Genomic DNA, 22,191 nt, shown 5'->3' with positions numbered 1-22,191 from the left:
GAAGTGGGGGAAAATCACCGGCTTTTGCAACCCTTCCGGAGAACACAAATACTGCTAAAATCAAAACTGGCAATAATAATAGGGCAACTCATTACCCTCCCCTTCCAGAGAGAGAGAGACCAAAGCTGTACCAGTTTATTGGCACTTACACTAACTCTGGGGTTGTGCTGCTTCTAATTACAATCTATTTTATGTAGTCTAGATTCATCCTTTTCTAATTTAGCTGACTTTCCTTTCTAGTTATTTGGACCCATATGGTAAACCATTCACAGCTGTGTTGTACACTCCGCAGTATATATTTAACCCAAGGCCAATCTAGACCAAGAGACTCCTACAGATTTAAGTCTCAGAAACCTCTTGTTAATTAAGCAATATTACTACTTTTGCACAGCTTTATTCAGTGTCTAACTAGACGTTAATTAAGGTAAGCAATTGCAGAGTTTACCTCAAGCCAGCGTATACCCCCAAACAATCATGCATTTGGCTTAGGTGACAAGCTCAGGGAATAATGAGATCCCTTCAAACAGGGAACAAAGCAGACTTATGGGCAGGAGCTACATTCCCTTTGGGAAAAGGATCAAAGCTCACTAGGGGACTGTAAGTCTCTGTGGATGTGGTCCAGACTCGATCCGTCTTTTGCTGCCGTATCTCGCCAGCCATGGGTCCCCACTGTGCACCCACCTGTCTGCTCTGGTGTGGTCTACACTTGGATTACTCTTCGGGTTAAATCTGCACCTTCTCACACAACGCCTAGGGGCCTGGGCATTAGGACAGTTAATAAAATAAAGCCCTTGCCCTCAAGGAGCTCACATTCTGGTGTGAAGAGACCAACCCACATGTAAATAACTGTAACACAATGTGACAAGAACTCTAAATGAGATGGCAAGTATTTTGAGACAGATCCAGGGATAACTGATTCTGTCTCCCTCTTAAAGAAAGCCTGGAGAAGAGGCTGTGTACTGGCTCCAGCAGAGATTGAGTAGAAACAGCGCAGATGTGAGAAGTGGGCTAACCCCCCCCCCCTCCCGCCTCCGCCCTCCCCCACCCCTGCCCAGGAGGGGACTGCACACTCAACAGCAAAGCCTCTGTTTGGAGCACCTGAATAACCTGGTGAGAGAGCTAGAAAGAGAATCTGCAATGAATGCGGAAAGGAGGCCCATTCAAAGAGGACAGGTGTCCTAGCAGCTCAGGGGAGAGAAGATGAGGGCAGAGGGGAAAAGTGGCTGTGGAGCCTTCTGACCAACCTAGACAATACCGGCCTCCAGATCTCACCAGGCCTGCCCTGCCTTCCCAGCCTCTCCACTCCAGGCTCGCTCTGCCTCACGGTCCTTGTGTTTAACAGCAACCAAGGAACCCTCGGCCACAGGAGATCTGCACTCAGCCCCTCTTCCTGAGAGCACCCTGACAAAGGAAGGCTGGTGAGTATCCGGTGGAGCCAGTGTATAGCATGCTCCACACCCAGACACCCATGCACACGTGCGCTTGGGCTACCCATCTGGGAGCAGGGCCCAGAGGGTTGTCTTTTCACGGTCCTTTGGCTTTTGTTTGTGTCAGCATTTGAGGTTTGCCCTTTGTCACCTTTGATCTCCAGGAAACCCCAATTAACTGGCATTGTGTTCTCCCAGGAAAGGCTTAAGGTGTGGCAAGGGCTTCTTAATTACATTTAAAGTGAAAGTCATTCTAAAAGGGAAGTTAAGATCTTAATTCGCTCATTTTTTTAAAAAATGAGCTAAAAAGATACAGGGGAAAGAGAAACAAAACAAAAAGGATGTGACTTTCTCAACTACAGCTGACCCTTGAACAGCTCAGGGTTAGAAGCACCAACCCCTCCCTACAGTCAGAACTCCACATATAACTTAAGTCAGCGCTCCATTATCCTCGTTCCACACCAGATTCAACCAACCTCTGATTGTGTGGTACTACAGTTCTTACTAACAAAAAATAACCGTGTATAAGATATTTTTACACACAGTCCAAACTCATGTTGTTTAAGAGTCAACTGTAATGTCTTCATTTTTGGTCTTCATTTGGATTACTGCCTTCCATTATGAAGGTGATATGTATATTAAAATAATATAAAAACAGAAAAAATATATAAATATAAAAATAGAAAATAGAAAAATTCTAGAAAATTTGGAAAATACAGAATATACTGAAAGCACAAGTGAGGTATCAGTTACCCATAATTCTATTATCAGTTAATTAATGCCTTCTTTAAAATTTTTGACATAAAAAATTATTGTAGTGTGATCATATTGTACATACTATTTTATGTCCATTTCCTATGCAAATAACAAACTTTTTTTTTTCCTTTTAGGGCCGCACCCATGGCATATAGAGGTTCCCAGGCTAGGGGTCGAATCGGAGCTATAGCTGCCGGCCTATGCCACAGTCACAGCAACACCAGATCCAAGCTGCATCTGCGACGTACACCACAGCTCACGGCAACATCGGATCCTTAACCCACTGAGCCCCACTGAGCGAGGCCAGGGATTGAACCCACATCCTCATGGACGCTAGTCTGGTCTTAACTGCTGAGCCACAATGGGAACTCCTGCAACTAATAAACTTAAGGTGAAATATGTTTAAATGAGTGTTTCAAAATTGATTGTGGTGATGGTTGTACAAATCTGTGAATACACTAAAAAACCTGAATTGTGTACATCTTATATTTTACATACATTTTACATAGATGAAATACGGTAGGTAAAGTATATCTCAGTAACAATGTAAAAAATTGTTTATAAACTTTATTTTTTCACTTGTCTGTGACATTCTACAGACATTCTATGTAATACAAAAGGAGTTGCCATAATTTACTGAGTCACTCCCCAGCTAGGAGATGGATCTGGGTTTGTCACTCTCATGACCAATGCTGATTATAACATCTTTGGTACACTGAGCTCTGTATGGATATCATAGTCTATCCTCTCAAGTCTCCTAGAAGGATTTAAGGTTCTAAATATACCAACAACCTAGAAACTATTTTAAAGGACCAATAGACTTAAGAAAATTTAGTTACTCTTTAAAATCACTAGGCACCAAGAATAAATAAGTATGTAAAAAGAGACCCTAACTGAGACTCACTGAACATTAAGTCTGAGAGAGAAGACAGGGGACCAAAAGCTGGACACATATTTACGACACGAATCCCACATCCATAGAATCACAGCTAGAAAATGTTCTCATGCCTGAAGAGAAAGAAGTCCAAGCCTGGCAGGTGGGAGGATAACACTGAGGTGCTTAAGAACACAGCCCTGGAGCTCCACAGAGCCAGAGGTTCAAGCCCCACATTGAACCACAGCGAAGCGACCTGGAGCACGTTAATCCTAAACTGCGTCCCTCATCAATCAGGGAGAACAGTATACTACATCAGAGGATTAATCTGCAATTCACCTGGGAAGAATATTCCTGAAGTGCCTGGTGCCACGCCAGCCCATAATGAGCAGCACTCAATAAGTAGCTGCAATCCCCAGAACGGGGATGCCAGCTGCACTTGACCGAAACGGAATGCAGGAATCCAGATCGTAGCCCTCCAGACAGTTCTGCTTAGAAACCACAGTATTCATCTACTAACTCAGAAAGGGCCTGAAGGTATTTTTATTACCATGGGACTCTCAGCTGTTACCAGAATTCTTTTGCGCAATCTTTACATTCCAGTGTGCTAAAAGCTTTCTCATGCAGGGATAAAAGCAGGCTTTGTTTCAAGCTTGCAAAAGGCACCATCTTTGTCAGATGAGGTAACTCTTCAACTTGGATTGTGTTTCCACAACAGCTTGTTGGGAAACCCCAGGAAGGGAGGCACATCCAAATAGCAAGACTGGGTGAGTTTTAAGAAAGTGGAGTGAGTGAGTGTGTGTGTGTGTGTGTGTGTGTGTGTGTGTGAAGGTAGCATATTTTGATCACTGTCTTTATGCTGGGCACCATGCTAAGTGTTTCATACTTCACAACGACCCTGTGAGGTGGGCACTTTGATTAGTTCTCCTCCCCTTTATACAAAGGAAGCTGAGGCTTTTAAGGAAGTAAATGTTCTCCCAGAGTCAAACAGCTAGTAAATTAGTGGAAACGTAAGACTGGCACCCATGAAAACATGCTCTCATCCCCCAGGCTCGGCCAAGTAGAACTGACTGCAGTGAGGTAAGTAAGCCCTTCAGATTTCAGTTTCATTTTCTGATTACTGGCTTCCTGACTTCCCAACCTGGCCTTTGGCAACTATGGTCATTTAAAAGCACCAAAAATGATGGCTTTTTAAAGGTCTAGTGGGGATACTTCATTGTTCCCTCTCCAGTTGCCCGGGCAGCCATGCCGGGAGGTGCCAACAGTGTCCTCGTGGAAACAAAGGCTGTCTTTGAGCCTGATGATGCAAACCTCTTGTGTTCTGTTAGAACCACAAGACCTGAAGGATCTTTCTATGCTCATTCCTATCCCTGGAAACACAGTCGCCAGTTTCTGCAAGAGTTTTAGGAAAAGAAGAATGTGCAATTTGTCGTGCAAAGTAAGACAATTCTGAAGGTGAAAGGGGAAACAATCACAAATATGCAGGCACAATGGGGGCATAGGGCACCCTCATTTAAGGCCCCCAGGTCACCCTGGTTGAGGCCCCCAGTCTAGCAGTGACCTGTATGTGAACTGTACACGGTGAAACAGTAAGTGAAAACATGCCACTGTCCTAATGTCCCACGGCTGGTAAACAGGGGATGAGCCAGCAGCTGCTCTGACCCCTGGATCATGTCTGCGTCTCAGTCTAGCCTCACATGAAAGGCAATGCTTTGACCAACAGGGGGAAAGAGGTGAATCACAAGCATCACCACAATAATTACAATGCTTCCAGGGATCCGGGGATGGGGCAACCCCAGAGATACATGCTTTGTTAACATAAGCCAAAAAAAGGTCTCAACACTGGCTTTTGTACATACAGAAAACAGCAGGATGACCTGAACAGGCCCTTGCTCAACTCTACCCAATTAAATGCTTTATCTGTTGTACTTCGGAGTGGAGGCTTTTATGCCTCCTGGTCCTCTCTTCCTCATCCTGGAACTCGAGGAAATCAAATCATTCTGACAGCTCTCGGAATTCGGCCTAAGGAGTGGTATAACGTGTAGAATTTTTTTTTTTTTTTAAGTCTGAATTTTTCGCTCATTAGGTCAAAGCAGTAAAAAGTTCCCAGCATTGTTCCAACAAAAGTGATGAAATTCAAGGGGATTCAGGACCAAAAAGAGGCCCTTAGGATCACCATGACCAACTTCTTCCTTAGAGAAGGGGCACCGAAGCAGGCCTCATGATGAATTGCCTTGCCCAAAGCACACAGCCGGGGAATCGGACCTCCTGGCTCTCAGTTAAGGCCTCTTTCCATCCCACTATGCTATTTGGTTAATTTAGTTTCTCATGTTTTAAATCTTCCTCTCTCCAAGGAGAGAAGGAAGGGAGGAAGAGAAGGAGAGATGGAGGGAAGGATGGGTGGGATAGGTGTGGGCTTCATTAAAAGTTTGATGACAATATGAAATGACTAATGCATGAAGATTCAAGAAAGAGGCTAAAAATGCCTCAATCAGAGCTTGACAAGGAGAACAAATGTATGGCTTACCTTTGGTCTTGATGGCCGTCTCAATGTTCAGAGCATCTCGCTCAGCATCAAAGTTGGTGTACGCTTTGACGGACCCATATGCACTTGCGGGTGTGGAGTGCTGAGGTGAAAAGACAAACATGCTCAAATTACACGAGTTTAAAATCCTCTTGTTGAGGAGTTCCTATCATGGCTCAGTGGTTAATGAATCTCACTAGCATCCATGAGGATGTAGGTTCAATCCCTGGCCTCATTCAGTGGGTTAAACATCTGGGGTTTGCAGTAAGCTGTGGTGTAGGTTGCAGACGTCGCTTGGATCTGACGTGGCTGTGGCACAGGCCGGCGGCTACAGCTCCAATTTGACCCCTAACCTGGGAATCTCCATATGCTGCGGGTGCGGTCCTAAAAAGCAAAACAAATAAAAATAAAATAAAATGCTCTTGTTGAAATATCAATTACTAAAATAGATTTTTTTCCTATTGTTAATTTTAATAATTCACATCCTTCTTAGGCCAGGTAACTCAGTAAGTATGAACACACCATCACACAGAGGATACAAAACTTCCTTGTTTCTAATGAGAATCCCTCTTCAAAGGCTCAGCTCGTTTAGGATATGGTGTATCTATTTCTACTTTTCATCTTACTTTCCATGCCAGCTCAAAAGCAGACAAGGCAAAGCTGGGCCCTTGAAACCAGCTATTTCTTTGGGGAAGGCTTTGATGAGCATGAAACTGGGCTGGCAACAATTTGAAACAAGCTGGAAATGTGGAAATGCCTGAATGACAAGTGTGTTTAGCCAAGTTTTTGCTACAGACACATAAATTTCCACTGGGCCGGTATCGCTGAGCTCACAGTTCTTTAAAAAGCAAATGTAAGAGCCTGTCTGCCTGTCTCTAACTACCAGATAATCGAGGGAAGCATCCTCCTCCTCCATCCCCGCCTTGGGCCACCACCGAGACACAAAGGTAGTCAGGCCACACAGCCCACATCCTCAGCCAAGTTCTGGCTCCTTGTTCTCGTCTCTGTCCCTCCCCTGTGCTGTCTTTAACATGATTCCCTCTGGCTGCCGCTCTTCCTAGTTATGTCGTGCGTCCGACCCACCCTGTGGGGCCTTTTAAACCATGGCTTTTTAAACCATGGCTTCTTCCTTTCCGATGCTCTTCTTTTTCGGGGGGGGGGGGCGGGGGCATGCCATGGCATGTGGAAATTCCCGGGCCAGGGATCAACTCACACCACAGCAGCAACCCAAGCCACTGCAGTGACTATGACAGATCCTTAACCTGCTTCACCCTAAGAGAACTCCTCCAGCACTTTTCAAAGCTCATTATGCTTCCACATCTGATGGACCCACCCACCTCAGACTGAGGTAAGGACAAGAGCGTGCTTCCCCATGAGTTCTCCTTTCCAAAGCGTTCATTTCTCCCACCCACCCCCACCCCCCATCCTTTGTGTTTTTGGCCTCGTATGCAGCATGTAGAAATTCCAAGGATCAAACATACAAACACAACAGCAACCTGACCTGAGCCACAACACCAGATCCTTAACCCACTGTGCCACCAGGGAACTCCTTCCCTCCTTTGAAATGCTCCTATAGCTTTCCTCCTCACTGCTATCCGGTCCCAAAGCAAAGGACAGACAAAACAGGATTCACCATGTGCTTTAGGTTGGCCGATGGCAGGTGGAGCCATCCACCACTGCCTCTACCTTCCATGTCAAGGTTTCCCAGCCCTGCCTACCCCCAGGACATACTGCCCATCATAGATTATGACCTTGCCTAGGCTCAGTTTCTGGGAAGAGTCAGAGCCTGAGTTGCCCTGACTTACCTCTGCACCCACGGACATCACGTTATGAGGCACTTCAGCATTTATCAGCAATGAGGTTGTATAGTGAAACAACTATACAACAACCCTCTGAAACACCTCCCAGGATAAGCCACAAATGTAATTTCAAGACTGGACAAAACGTTTCCAAATATACTTGGTGACTACTTTGGCCAAATAGTCAATCTAGTTAATATTTATAACTCTGAAGCTCAGTGGATTATCAAGGTGTTTTCCATATAATTTCACTACTTAAACTTTCCAGTAAGAGTAACTCAATGACAATGGAGATCACATTCAAGAAAAGGACAAAGCGTTATCCTGAAATACTTGCTATTTTTGCTACGGTGGCTGCAAAAGGAGGATGGAAGTTTAAGGGAACACATTTTCCTATTTGTTAACAATGCCTCAGTTTTTTATACAGGCAGGCAGTCCAGTCAGCATGGAGCCACACCACATATGGCTGCATTTACCAGGTGTCTCATTCCAAAAACAAAAGTGAGTAGGGAAAAGTTTTGCATAATTTTATAGTACTCTGGAAATAAAATTAAATGGACAACTGAACCTATTATCTATGAAGTCTATTTGTCTGAAATTCAAATGATGTCCCTCTTTCCTCAAAGTATGGGGGAATATATGACATTTTCTATAATCCATCTCTGCACACTGAGGAATGCATACTAGAGTAACTTCAAAGGCCACATAAAAAGCCCTCTTATAAAACCTGATGCTAAAAATGATCTAATGATCTGATCTATTAAGAAAAAATTTATTGCGCTCTTGGATTTGTTGAGATTTCAACATGTAGCTTGTATGGTTGCCGACAACATGTGCATAAGTTCCAAGAAGAAAGATGAAAACAATGTCGGCTTTATACATCCATACAACCTGTGCTCGCACCAACGTCATGTCATGCATCTTAAGGTTTTAAGGGCAAGCACCAGAGACAGAGGATTCTGCATCATATAACCTAAGCTGCTGTCAACCCTCTTGAGTGCTTCTTTGTATTTTAATTTCAGGGAGAGCATATTTTGAAGTATCTGCAAGATATGCCTACAGACCAGTGTCACTGCTGAGTTTCTGTAAAAGCCAGTTCTGCCAAGGTGACCTGAAAGATGTGTGGTATTATTATATATTTTACATAATTCATAATTTACATTCTACTTGACTCTAAAAGCATTTGCAATGACTTGTAAATTTAAAACAAAATAGCAAGTATCTGAGTTTCCAGGTTCCTGTGAGAAATAATCAAATATAATTCTAAGCTCCCTGAGAGCCACAGCAAAAAGGGAAACCTGAAAATAGTAATACATTTATTATTTAGTTCCCTAGTGGCCTAGTGCCTAAGGATCTGGTGTTGTCAGTGCTATGGTGTGGTTTGATCCCTGCCTTGGGAACTTCCACATGCCACAAGCATGGCCTAAAAAATAAATAACACTTAAAAAATTTTTAAAAATCTACTTCTTTGGGAGAGCATATTTTGAAGTATCTGCAAAGGTGCTAAATTTTAAAGCGTCCTTGTCTGGAATAACTCCCTGGACACCATAAGAAGTCCAAAACATGCAGGATCATTTTCATTATGACTATAGCTTATGCCCATTTTTAATAAAATCCCAGAGCTTGACATTAAAAGTCATGTATCATCCTAAAAATTACTACCACTGACATGTTACATACATAGCAGGATAAAATTCCAGCCACCTCAGGGTCACTAGGATCTGTCCCATTTTAACGTGAGGTCAAGACGGTTTCTAGGGCCATCACGTCAAATGGAACTACTAGGAACCGCTGAAGTAACGCGGAAGCCAGGGAAGCAAGAAGGCAAATGATTGTCTGAATATTGTCCTGCTTTTCCTTAGATGTACAAGGAAAGGAGGGAGAACAGTTACCCAGAGACACGCCCCATTTATGGAACTTACACAAAATGGAAATGATATACTTACATCACCCTCCAAGCTGAGCTTGCACAGAATTTCATGAACGGTAGACATTGTCAAAGAAACTAGAAAAAAAAAGAAAACAACAAAAAGTCTTCAGTATGAAAAGGTTTTCCTTTCCCCCAAAGCACATGACACTAATCGCTACTTCTTGGGCCATTTCATCTGAGGATATTAGAGTAATTTTTGCAAATAGATGCAATTCCCAGCTGATGATTGGGAAAATTAAAGTTGGGCAATGGTCTGCCTTAGGTTTGGGATAGACCACAGAACAAGTTGGACTTGCTCTTGCTCTGTCTAAAAAGAACGTGGAGAGTCTGACTTGCAAAGACCAAAAACAAAATGCTCCCCAAGACCAGTGCCACTGGTTCAAATAGGCTGACGCATCTTCCAGCTCTTGTAGAAAGTGATAATCTTGTCAAACCTGCCATTTCTTCCATACTTTCCACCAGTGATTTAATATATTCAAAAAGGTCTAAAAACTATGGATGTGAAGTGAAGTCAACAGCATTTTCACGCTGGCTCATTCCTAAATGGAAACTTTATTACTATCCATAATGATTTTCTTAGCTCACTGACGCTTAGAAGATATTAAACTGTTTATGAGAAAGACAATGGGCTGATTTTCCAACATTCACTCCCTCCGTAAAAGATGGACCCTTGTATTTAAGATTCAAAACGGATGAAATGAAGTCATCTTCCAATTAATACACTTAATCGGGCAGTGACACCACAGCCTGATGAACTGGCTTTTCAGCTTTGCAATTGCACAGTTCTCGGAATTGATACACCAACCCTTGCCAAGAAAAAGTGCTCCATTGGCAGGAAATACTTCAACAGAGACAAGACAGGTCATTCAGCAGCAGTATCCCCAAAATAAGGAAAATAGAGGAGAGGTGCATCCTCCAGCAGTGGTAATGACGTCTGAATTGCAGCAACTCCTACTTTGGTCTCCTTTTGCTTCATATTCTTTGATGGAGGAGCTCCTGCCCATGCAAAGCTGCTTTCTGTTCTCTTCCAGCAGTGTGCTTAGTCTACATGTTTTCCTACAACTGGCTTGGAGGGAGTATTTTGACAGAGACATTTGCTAATTTATCGGAAGGCTTTGGACTAGGCAGATTCCAGGCTCTGTGTGGGGTGATTTAGACGAATGAAAGAGAAGAGGATTCACCTTTATTCGTGGTTATGCATATATTTCTGCAAGACATTCACCCTGAGCTCTCTCCTACACTACTCTTTGCTCTTCTTGATGCTCACCAAGGCTCTTTAGGCATGGCAAAACTAAAAAAGCACAGCCATTCCAATTCCTCCACTCCCACACCACTCAGACTCCATCACACACCCTCCCTACCCCCTGTATGTCCCACTGCTGGGATATAATCCTGATTTGTAGTATCACCTTCTATAAATAAATTGTGGTACATCCAGACAATGTAATAGTACTCAGCACTGAAAAGAAATAAGCTCTCAAGCCACGAACAGACATGGGGGAAACTTCAGGCAGTACAAGGATCCGTGGTTGCCAGGGATTAGAGAGGGAGAAAGGAGGGATGAGGGGATGGAGCACGGAGGATTTTTAGGGCCATGAAACCATAATAGAGGAGACATGTTATTATAAATCTGTCCAAATCCATAGAATGTGTGACACCAAGAGCAAATCCTAATGTGAGCTGTGGGCTTTGAGTGATCACAATGTGTCAGTGTAGGTCTAGCAGCTTTAAGAAACACACTTCTCTGTTGGGGGATTTTGACAGCTGGGGAGGTTGTGTGCGTGTAGCGGGGTGCTGGAGATATATGGGACTGTGATTTTCTCTCACTTTTTCTGTAGCCTCAAACTTTCCCCCCAAATAAAGTCTATTTTATTTAAGGGTCTTGCTCTGAAGCTAGACTACCCAGTACACTAGCCAGCAGTCACTTGGGGCTATCAAGCCCAGTTGAGAAGTGTCCACTCCAACCTGAGATGTGCTGTAGGTGCAAAGCACACACCACATTTTGAAGACTTCGTGTGAGAAGAGGAGGTAAAAATCTGTGAATAATTTTATATTGATTATATATTAGATTTATAATGTGTTAGGCATATCAGGGGAAATAAAGTACATGAGTTAAATTTAATCTCAGAGTTCCTGTTGTGGCTCAGCAGAAACAAATCTGACTAGCATCGATGAGGACGCAGGTTCAATCCCTGGCCTTGCTCAGTGGGTTAAGGGTCCAGTGTTGCTATGAGCTGTGGTGCAGGTCGCAGTCGTGATACAGATCCTGTGCTGCTGTGGCTGTGATGTAGGCCAGTGGCTACAGCTCTGATTCAGCCCCTAGCCTGGGAACGTCCATATGCCAAGGGTGCAGCCCTAAAAAGACAAAAACAAAAAATTAATTTCATCTGTTCTCTTTTACGATTTTTAAAATGTGGATACTAGAAAATTTACAACTGCATATGCAGTTCACATCCTATTTCATTGGGCAGCGCTGGTCTAGAGCATCTGACAATGGCACAGTTCAATCCTAGCCCAGAAACCTTCACAATAGCTGGATGGGATGACTAAGTTTGAGATTTCTTGTCAAGACAGTTTGAATCTGGGGCTTGATAGAACAAGAAATCTCCAACTTCACCTTGAGCCAAGAAACATCCCAGAAGGTCTCATCAGTATCTTTCTTCTGAGAATCACCAAAGTGGAGATGAATTCCCAAGGACAGGGACCACCCAAGCCTTGGCCTTGACTCTTGCCCCTGGGGCTCAGTCAGAACTGGATGAGGTCTGCTGTGAGGGGTAAGCTGTTGTCACCTGCCTTAAAGAATTCTGGTCCCCACTGTAAACAGCCAAAGCAAAACAAAATCCAGAAGACCAGTAAGTTTGAGTTACAAACGGATATGTTTCTAGGTGAACTAAATTCCATGTATATATGAGATCAGGTACTTCCCATGGGTTCTGATGTTTAGGGAAGCTTCTGCCGTGTGGTTCTTTCCAGCTGCCTTTCCAGCTCTGAGCACTGGCTTGGAGACGAATCCCCACCCACGTCCCCCATGGAGCCTCAGTACCATACAAACCAAAGGCCATCTGATTCATGTTAATCCTTCTCCCATAACACACTGAGACAGAAAAATCAGGATTTTAAAAAGCCCTACAAATCTTCCTTTCTGTTTAACCATCCACAGTTGTACCGCTCTTTCATCAAATCAATCCTGCATGACACTCTCAACTAAATTCTTATTTTATCTTGTCATGATAGTTCAAAATCCATCCTTAGGTGTTGTTCTCCTTACTCCAGCTCCACCCAGCCCCTCTATCTATTCCCTAGCAAAAGTGGACTGGAGCCAAATTGTTCCCAGCATCTCTCCAACATCTTTAACCCACAGCCCTCTGACTCCTGTCTTCTACCCCATCTCCTTACCCTCACTTCTTCCCCTAATGACAAACCCCGCCCACACCTCAAGCCACCACTACTTGGGCATCTGCTCTCAAGGGTGGCAGCAACCCCCATTCCACAGCACTATCTCCCCCCTTTCAAGGTCAGAAACACTTTCAGATGCCATGAGATTTACTCATTGAGCAAAAGTGTCTGGAGTCTCCGCCATGCACCATGTATTCAAATGGCAAGTACACAGTATGATTCAATGAAACGGGGAGCAAGTTTTACCTCGTCTGCCCCAAAGAGACCCAGTTTCCCCACAGACTGAAGAGGGCCTCTGCACATTCTAGGTGCTAAATAAATCTTCAGAAATAATGAGTTGCTATCTTGCATAATTATCACTTATATTATTTATAATCATTCTGTAGAAAAAGCAACATCACAAGAACCAAAAAGCCGTAGCTATGTAGCCTGCTACTACTGCATGCAAGTGTCTTCTTTATCCATATACATATTTCCTACTTCATGCAAGCTTACTGGTAAGCATTTTTTTTCACCTTAGAAATAAAATATGGGAGTTCCCGTCGTGGTGCAGTGGTTAACGAATCCGACTAAGAACCATGAGGTTGCGGGTTCGGTCCCTGCCCTTGCTCAGAGGGTTAAAGGATCCAGCATTGCCGTGAGCTGTGGTGTAGGTTACAGATGCAGCTCGGATCCCCATTGCTGTGGCTCTGGCATAGGCTGGTGGCTACAGCTCCGATTGGACCCCTAGCCTGGGAACCTCCATATGCCACAGGAGCGGCCCAAGAAATGGCAAAAAGACAAAAAAAAAAAAAAACAAAGGAAAAAAAAAGAAATAAAATACGGCCCTCATCCTCTTCACTCCATCCAATCCTCTGGTTTCTTCACTCCATCCTGGTTACTTCACTATATCTAATCCCCTGGCAATACAAAGTCATTTTGCAGATGCTAGATTAAGCTCGAGAAGAAACAGTCGGCTTTGCCACTCATGTTTGCTCAAACATTAGCTTAATATAGTCCATTTGATTCATGAGAAGATGTCAGTGTGTTGCTACTTTTGAAAGCAGAAAAAGAAAGTCCTGGCAGGGCTACTGCAGGTTACAAACACTGGTGACACTCAGGTAATCCATCAACAAGACACACACACACACACACACACACACACACACACACACACTCTCAGCCTGCCCTGCATTAAGGGCTGGGGCAGACACACTATGAATTGCAGGCTTTGCCCATCTGGGCAGGACCTTCCAGCTCTCTTCCCTTCTCGCCCCAGGAACACCAGCCCAGGTCATTCAGCTAATAAGGAAGAGGGGGAAGGGCCAGGATCTGGGTCCTCTGACTCTTGGGCCCCCGCCCTTTCAATTTCACCATGGTGGCTCTTCACTCCAAGAGATTAAGACACAGAGAAAAAGAAAAACCAACAGAAGGAAGGGTCAGCTAAGGGTCTGATGGGGGTTGGTACGGACTAGTTTGAGAAGGGCAATCACTCACCATGGAAGGTTCCAGCCGGAGAAACAGGGACAGCCTGAGAAGATGATGGGGGAGAGTATGTCTGGAGGGTGGTGGAGGGCAAAAGACCAGGTTTAAAACCAGCCCTGTCTAAGTGGTGCCATGTGGGGAGACTGAGGTGTGAGTTTCTGAATGGTTCAGATTTAAGCTTGGCCATGGAGAGGCCTTTGAGCCTGATGCTCAGAGTACCCATTCACCGGATTTGCTCAGGAGGCTGACTTTTCTTACCACAAACAATAGCTCTGCCTTAGCGTACCTAGAGTTTAGTGTGAGAATGAAATGAAGTCTCCACGCTATGAGACAATGCCATGCCCGCTGACCACTCAGCACGGTGCAGGGTACAATGCTCAAGTGCATTAAAAGCCGAATAACCACTCCTCTTCTGGCAGACTCCACCAGACTATAAAAAGGGCATCACTCTCTCCAACACGGCAGCCTCACCCAGACCTGCAACTGGTTTCAACTTGCCAAAAAAAAAAAAAAAAAAATCAGCAAATTCCATCTGTTGATGAGTACCTTCACACACCAGCACCCAGATTCCCAGGGAAGGGCTGGGCTACTAAAAAGGATCTTTAAAACCAGACTTATTAGGGAAACGGTTTTGTTTTTGTTTCTGCTTTTTTAAGAAAGTAAGAGAGGTACAGGGAGAAGGACTGAAAGAGCCACACCCACTTGCAACTGGCCTGAAAAAATTCCTTTGGGGGAAGGGAACACAGATGCTCTAGGGCCCACCCTAACCAAGGGAACAGAACAGCTTCCTCTGGCCATGAAAATATTAATAAATGAGATTGTTAACTGCCTGACTGGAAAAGCTCTTACTGTGCAAAGCTAGACATTAAAGAAATCCGTGCAGCTGCTGGAAAAGAAGAAACATACATCCTACATAAGGACTATCTTAAAAGATAACTTAAAGGGTTTGTCCTTTTTTTAACCCAATAGATTTTTATTTAATTGATGTACAGTTGATTTACACATTGTGTTAGTTTCAGGTATACAACAAAGTGATTCTGTTTTGAGGGTTTTTTTTTTGTTTTTTTCTGTTTGTTTGTTTTAAGGGCTGCAACCCTAGGCATATGGAAATTCCTAGGGCTTGAAGTGGAGATGCAACTGCTGGCCTTCAGCCATAACCACAGCAATGCTGGATCTGAGCTGCTTCTTTGACCTATATCTCAGCTTGCAGCAAGGCCAGATCCTTAACCCATTCAGCAAGGCCAGGGATCAAACCCACATACATATGGATATTAATTATGTTTGGTTCTTAATCCTCTGGGCTACAACAGGAACTCCAATACTGTTTTTTACATACGTTCTTTTTCAGGTTCTTTTCCCTTATAGGTTATTATAAAATACTGGGTATAGTTCTCTGTGCTATATTGTCGGTTCTATGCTTGTGGGTCTGTTTTTTGCTTTTCTGTTTTTGTTTTTTCATTTTTTGTCTTTTCTAGGGCCGCACCCGTGGTATATGGAGGTTCCCAAGCTAGGGGTCGAATCAGAGCTGTAGCCGGCAGCCTACGCCAGAGCCACAACGCCAGATCCAAGCCACGTCTGCGGCCTACACCACAGCTCACGACATAGCCCAATCCTTAAGCCACTGCATGAGGCCAGGGATGGAACCCACAACCTCACGGTTTCTAGTCAGATTCGTTAACCAGTGAGCCACGATGGGAACTCCCTGTTGGTCTGTTTCTTAAACCCAAAAGATTTTATTGTATTTCATCGTTTCACTTCCAGCACAACAAAAACAGTACAAGGTAAAGGGCTTTAACTTCTTCCCCTAAGAAAAGTAAAGCAAAGTTAGCAACAAGGTTGAAACAAACAAAAAAAAGTAAACCTAGAAGTCAACACTTCAAATAATAAAAATAAGTTCTACAGGCATGAATTAAGAAGAACCAGCTCCAGAAAGCCCAAATCTTAACTAGCACAAAGAAAAAGACACTGCAACCAGGCACATGTGCCCAGCACAACCTGAAACTAACCCAGCAGTTTTGTGAACACTCCCACTTTTTAAATGTGGAGTGTTGATGTGTTACCGCAAAAACACAGCCCTAGCAACCATGATGAATCAATCAGGGACAGGATGACACAAATGAGGATTTTCAAAGAAAAAAAAAAAAGGGTGGGGACATGGGGGTGGAGTACTGGGGTTCCCTGCCAAGTCCTTACTGTGCAATCCTGGGTCTACAGGACCAGATTAGAATTTTAAACCCAAAAAATGCATGAGTGGGCAGTAGGGGTGGGGTGCCCAGTGTACACCACTCTCTAACCCTCCCCTCAAAAGCATTTTTAGTGAACAGAACCTTCCTGAAAGCACAGACTTTTCTCCTTGGTTTTATGGTCTTGATTAATGCCTGAGTCACAGGAGCAAGTCATTCCCCAGAAATCCTGGAATTCTGCCCAGTGGCCATGATCAAATTGAGCTGGAGGAACACAGTGGCACTTGCTCTGGCCTCTCCCTTTTGCTGCCCGACCTGAATCAATATTTGTTTGCTACCTCCAGACACTGCAGCCTCTTACTCTCAGAGCCTCTCACCAATCTCCTGATATGGGGCTCGAGTGGAAAGAGCCAGGCAGAAGAATGATGTCACCTGGCCTGAGGCACTTTTCGGGGTTGGGAAATCAAGGTCTTCACATGTACAATTCAATTTTAGTGTTTTATGGCCCACGTATTTCCAACCGGGCCCTGCTGCTTATAGAAAAGGGTCAAAAGAGCATTCAGGATCTTCCACATGCTGGCCTCTACTTATTCTTTCATAAATAAAGCGTGTGCAAACACACACGCACACACGTGCACGAACCAAAGTCAGATTCTTGCCTGGTAATTCTCCAACACACTCAGTGCTGTCTCACAACCTCAGGCCCAGGCTCTCCAAGTTCCCTCCACTGGGAGCACTCAATCTGGATCAGCTGACATTCTCATGAGACTTCAGGATACAAAACACACTGTTACCTTTCTCCTGCCCCTCTCCCTGCCCTGCACTCCTGTCTCCCTTGCTGTGTCTGTGAAATATCAGAGCTCAGTGTACAAAGGCATTCTTCCACTCTATCCTCCCACAGGGTTTCTGTCTTACTCATTCCCATTTCCTCATAGGTCTGAGCCATGCCTTGCAGTGTAAGCGTTTTGTACTCACATTTCTGGATGGTTTACACACACTGGGTCTTTCTGAATTGTCTCCCCCCCCCTTTTCTAATACACTCCTCCTCAATTCTTTCTTTTCCTCAGAATATCTCAAGTGCAGGTCTGGTTCCATATGTTCAGAGCTGAGGCTTAAGTTCCCAGCCTCGGAGGTTCCAATCTCTGTAAAGCCTGGTAGATCAATTCCGGATACCGCCTCCATCTCATCACATGTGGCTCACCTCCCCTCACACACCCTGCCCAACACCCCCCTCTTTACCACCGGGGTCCCTTAGGTCCAGCTCTGTCCACAAGACAATGTAGAAATGTTACCCACATCTTCAGTAAGGAAGGCAGGGAAGGAGGGGCAAGGAGGAAGGGTTTGCAAGTGGCCTTGGGACTCTGATTTCCTCTGAACTGGGAGTGTGGAGACTGGGTGTGGCAGAGAGACAAAGGGCAAGGATTCCATGGGACAGCTGCTCCCTGGAGTCAGAACTTTCCACACCAAGCCTGGGGAGTATTAACTCAGACCACTTGAATGCTACACTGTCTTCTGATAGGACAGAGCTCAGGGAAGTTAAAAACTTCAGAGTGCTCCCTGGGAGAGAGATTTGGAGGTAATCTCAGTGGAACCGCACAGAAGAACAGGCCTGGGCATCTTCTGACCCCGATTGCTGACCTGTGCCCCAACCAAGTAGCTGGCGACCGTCTCTGGCAACTGGAAGAGGAAAAATACAGCCGACAATGAAGAAGCGGAAAAAAAATTTTTTTAAAGGACAGGAATTTCCTCTGATGGAGCCTACAGCCAGAACAGGGTGTGGCACCAGGGACTATGAGGGAGGTGGATTCCCACATGCAAAAGAAAAAAAAGAGCATTTCATTTCTAGTCTTACAAATCTGGAAGGCAGGCCAAGTCATGATAACTTTAAACCACACCTTCCCTAAAGCAGGTTAAATATGATGCTCAGGTCTGTGGGAGAGCTGGATTAAAGGGAAAATGAGTCCCAACCAAATTTGGAAACCAATATTAAGTGGGGAAAGGGCCAAGTTCAAAATTCACTGTCTATGCAACTCACTCATTTTTGTCTCTAATATTTTTCTCCCCACTAGATTTAAAGTCTAAAGAGCAGAGATTTTCTTTGTTTTTGTTCTATTTTGGTCACTGGTGTATCCCCAGTGCTTCTACCTGTGAATACAACATGGTATAATAAACACTATTGAATGAACAGATGTTTGAAGCAGCTCAGGAGAGCCTGAGACTTTTCTGTGACACACCCACCTTCAGTTAGTGAGAAACACTTCAGCAGGCCCACACAAGCAAAGATCAAGACCAGATTCCAGGCCCAACAGTGCAGGAAGAGCCTACAGCCCTCAAAATCAATAGCAATTACAGACAGATACCTACCTTGCCAGGAAAACTACTTAAATTAGAAATTAGTCAGGAAACTAATGGCCACCACCGCCCAGGATGTTAATCGATACAGTACTTTAATAGCTCAAAGACACGGATGTTAAATATTGAGACTCTAGTCCAAAACCAAGCTCCTGATCAAAACCAGTAAGTCAGCAGTATTTCCTGTGCATTTACAGCAGGCAAGCCATTTGGCACAGAAGGAAATCACAAAATCCAGGTGGTCTCCAAATCATAAAACTTCAACTAAAAAAATTTACACTGATGGTCACACCCTTCCACTGTAGATGCACTGTAAACTCCTGGAGAAAGCCTTGATTGAAGCTTTGAGGTAAAAGATGGAGCTAGAAGAGAAGAGAGTGCTTTGCGAGATGGTCTTAACACCACTGACCACAAAGGACCCTCAAATGGACCTCATCTAAAATCTCCCTTCACATTGTCTATTATGTGGCTCCTTAATTCCATAGCCTCAAATCCTATAAATTACAGATGTTTATGTTTAAAAAGTTTTGTTGTTTTTTTTAAATAATACAACTCCCCTAGGATGCTGGGCATTTTAGGACCACCAGCCATTCCTAGTATTGAATATTAATGAATATGGATTCAATCTGCTAGTCTCTAGCTAGATATACAAGGAGGGGAATGCAGAACTGGATAAGCAGGGATGGGCTTTTGCCATTTGGCAGGGGCGTGGGTCTTCAAAGAATCAGGAGGAAGAGAGACAAAAGTGGGGAGGGTGACAAAGATATAATTTTACAATTAAAATAATTTAATGAGGACCAAGCTTAAAATGAAGAAAAAGTTCCAGTGAAATGTTTCAGTGATTTATTCTTTTTATCTCCATATCCTCCCTAACCCACCCTTTCACTTTCCCTTCGCTCCCCAACAGCCCACCTCCCAAATTCCACATATATTATCAGTATTTTTGATTCAGCGCACACAGGGTCTCTGGGCTAGTCTGACAAATTAAGCGCCTTCCATAACATTGCTTCAGTGGGAAAGTGAAATCGGCATCCCAAATAACCAAGTTCCAGACAAGCACAGTTAGGCACACTTGGATAGAACCCATAGTAGAGTCCTCTGAGTGTCGGGGAACAGACTCCTGGACTCCAGAACACTATGGTTCTTGGTAAAGACCCAATACGTACCCATGAGGTTAACTGCTCTTCTGTACACAGATGGAGAATACCTTTAAATAACTTTAAAATGGCAAATCTTAACACAAAAATAAGGACACTTTGTGTTGTATGGCACCTAATGTTTTCAATGTGCTTTACATATTTTTTTTTGTTTTTGTTGTTGTTGTTGTTGTTGTTGCTATTTCTTGGGCCGCTCCCGCGGCATATGGAGGTTCCCAGGCTAGGGGTTGAATCGGAGCTGTAGCCACCGGCCAACGCCAGAGCCACAGCAACGCGGGATCCGAGCCGTGTCTGCAACCTACACCACAGCTCAGGGCAACGCCGGATCGTTAACCCACTGAGCAAGGGCAGGGACCGAACCCGCAACCTCATGGTTCCTAGTCGGATTCGTTAACCACTGCGCCACGACGGGAACTCCCTACATATTTATTTTTGAATGAACGTGTTTTTTGGAATCTTCATGACAACCCTATGAGGAAGGTAGGAATTGGCGTCCTCACAGAACTCCCAAGCAGCGGCCTGAGGGGCCACGCCCTTTTCTGTACCTTCCGTCCCTGACTCACTGCTGCATCAGTGCAAGTCAGTCAGTGACAACCCTCCCCACAGAACCCCGGGGTTGGGGGACACTTCCTTCCAGATGCAAAAGTGGTCAACCAAGTAGGGAAGGATACACGGAAATCAGAAGTTGCTCTTACAAGATAATCTAGACAAAGGAGAATGAGGTTTCTTCATTCTGTTTTGTTTGACTGGAGCAGGGGGCCGCTGCTAACAGCTCCCACCCCTCATCCTCCCCTCACTGCTTCCCTTCTACTAGTCGGCACAAGTTCCACAAATGCGCCTCTGTTTCAAGTAAAGTAACTTGGAACAGGTGGGGATTTCTTTCTAGAGGGTCGTGTTACGCGTGGAGGGTGCCGTAAGTCTGTCTGCTCTCCACCAGACCCGGGGCTCCAGGGCGGCCACACCCTGCCCCCCGCCGCGTCTGGCCCGTCTGGAATGCGGGGCCTCCCCCCGCCCCCCGCCCCTCTCTTGGCGCCACTTCTCCGGGCTTCCAGCGAGCACTTCGGGGATGGGATGCCCAACCCCCTTCTTCTGCCCTGCACTCCCCGGGCTGGGGCGCACCTGGCCCCCCCTCACTCCAGTCCAGATCCTCACTATGCCCTCTCCCCAGAGTGCCCCTGGAGCAGACGGACTCTCCAGCCCTCTCCCCAGACAGCCTCGGGGTCCCCACCACTGGAGCTTCTCTTTGCAAGGCCGTCTCCTTCCCCGCCTCTCTGCACCCCGCTAGCGCGGTGGCCCCAGGGCCATAGCGGGCGGACGAGGCGCCCCGCTTACCTGGGCCGGGCGCTGAGCGCTGCGAGCGTCCCCAAATGCAGAGCGGAGCTGCCTGACCTGGGTGGGGCTTTTATAGCCACCACATCCTCCCCGCCGAGGCCCGCCTCGCCCCGCCCCGCCCCGCCTTCCCCTGCCCTGGCCCACTCGCACCCGGAGTCGGGAGTCGGGGTGACTCACCCTCCCCAGCCCGCCAGCCGCCCGCAGGGTCCGCCTCGCCCTGTAACGTTCCCCGGGCCGCGCCAGTGGGAGCGGCACCCGCGCCCACGGCCCTGCCCTCCGGTAAAGCGCCGCCGAGGCTTCCTTGAGGCCCAGTACCGGCTTCGTTTCTTCCTCCCTTCCTCTTTTACTTCTGGAGCGCCACGTCAAGTTCTCAGCCCCGGCTCAATTTATAAATTGGCAAGACTTGAGCCGACTCTGAGCTTGGCCATGTCACTTTTTTTTAAGGCGTCAATGCAATGGAAGGAAGAATTGTGCCAAGAAACATAAATCGTGATTCCCCCGAGCTGAGCCGTTGGCATTCAGCTCCCGGTTACCGACTGCACACATATTAGCTTAACCTCTGACCGGCAGTTCCTGGGAGGAGCGCGCGGAGGCGGCGGGGGGGTGGGGGGGAGGGGGGGACGGTCCACACGGTCCCGGCGGGCAAACGATTGGTCCGCCCCCGCCTCCGAGCGCGCTGCGAGGCGTGGAACTACGGTGGGAGCTGGGTGGCGCGTTAGGGGGCCCAAACCTGGAGCCAAGTTCTTACCTACCACCCCCCGCCCCGCCGGGGAGGCGCCCTTTGCCTGAGCGCGCCCTTCGTTTCCCTCCACGCTTCCCGGGACCGTTCAGCCTCCCGTGTGGAGCAGCTCTGCACTGCGAGTCCTCGTGGCAGGCAGCCTTGGACTGGGTGGGGCCAATGGTTTAGAACCTCGAGTTCCAACAAAGAAGTTTCCTCCCTTCCTTCTTTCCCAACTGCCATTTTTTTGTTTGGTTTGCTTTTGTTTCCCTCTCAGCC

General features: G+C 45.8%; 1 protein-coding gene across 1 annotated transcript in view; it reads right to left on the bottom strand.

The window, feature by feature from the left end:
• The window catches only part of ANXA2 (annexin A2), a 46,799-nt gene extending 25,480 nt beyond the window's left edge, over window positions 1–21,319 (bottom strand). The window contains exons 1-3 of the mRNA XM_047766211.1: window positions 21,195–21,319; window positions 9,327–9,385; window positions 5,585–5,684 (exon numbers count right to left, since the gene is read on the bottom strand). Coding sequence (XP_047622167.1) covers window positions 5,585–5,684; window positions 9,327–9,374 — 148 coding nt within the window. The 5' untranslated portion in view covers window positions 9,375–9,385; window positions 21,195–21,319. The remainder of the gene's footprint in view (window positions 1–5,584; window positions 5,685–9,326; window positions 9,386–21,194) is intronic.
• Window positions 21,320–22,191: the final 872 nt, after the last annotated feature.

The sequence above is a fragment of the Phacochoerus africanus genome, chromosome 2, assembly GCF_016906955.1.
Source record: "Phacochoerus africanus isolate WHEZ1 chromosome 2, ROS_Pafr_v1, whole genome shotgun sequence".
Taxonomy (NCBI): domain Eukaryota; kingdom Metazoa; phylum Chordata; class Mammalia; order Artiodactyla; family Suidae; genus Phacochoerus; species Phacochoerus africanus.
The sequence above is the reverse complement of the archived record's forward strand: the minus strand, read 5'-3'. Positions and strand labels throughout refer to the sequence as shown.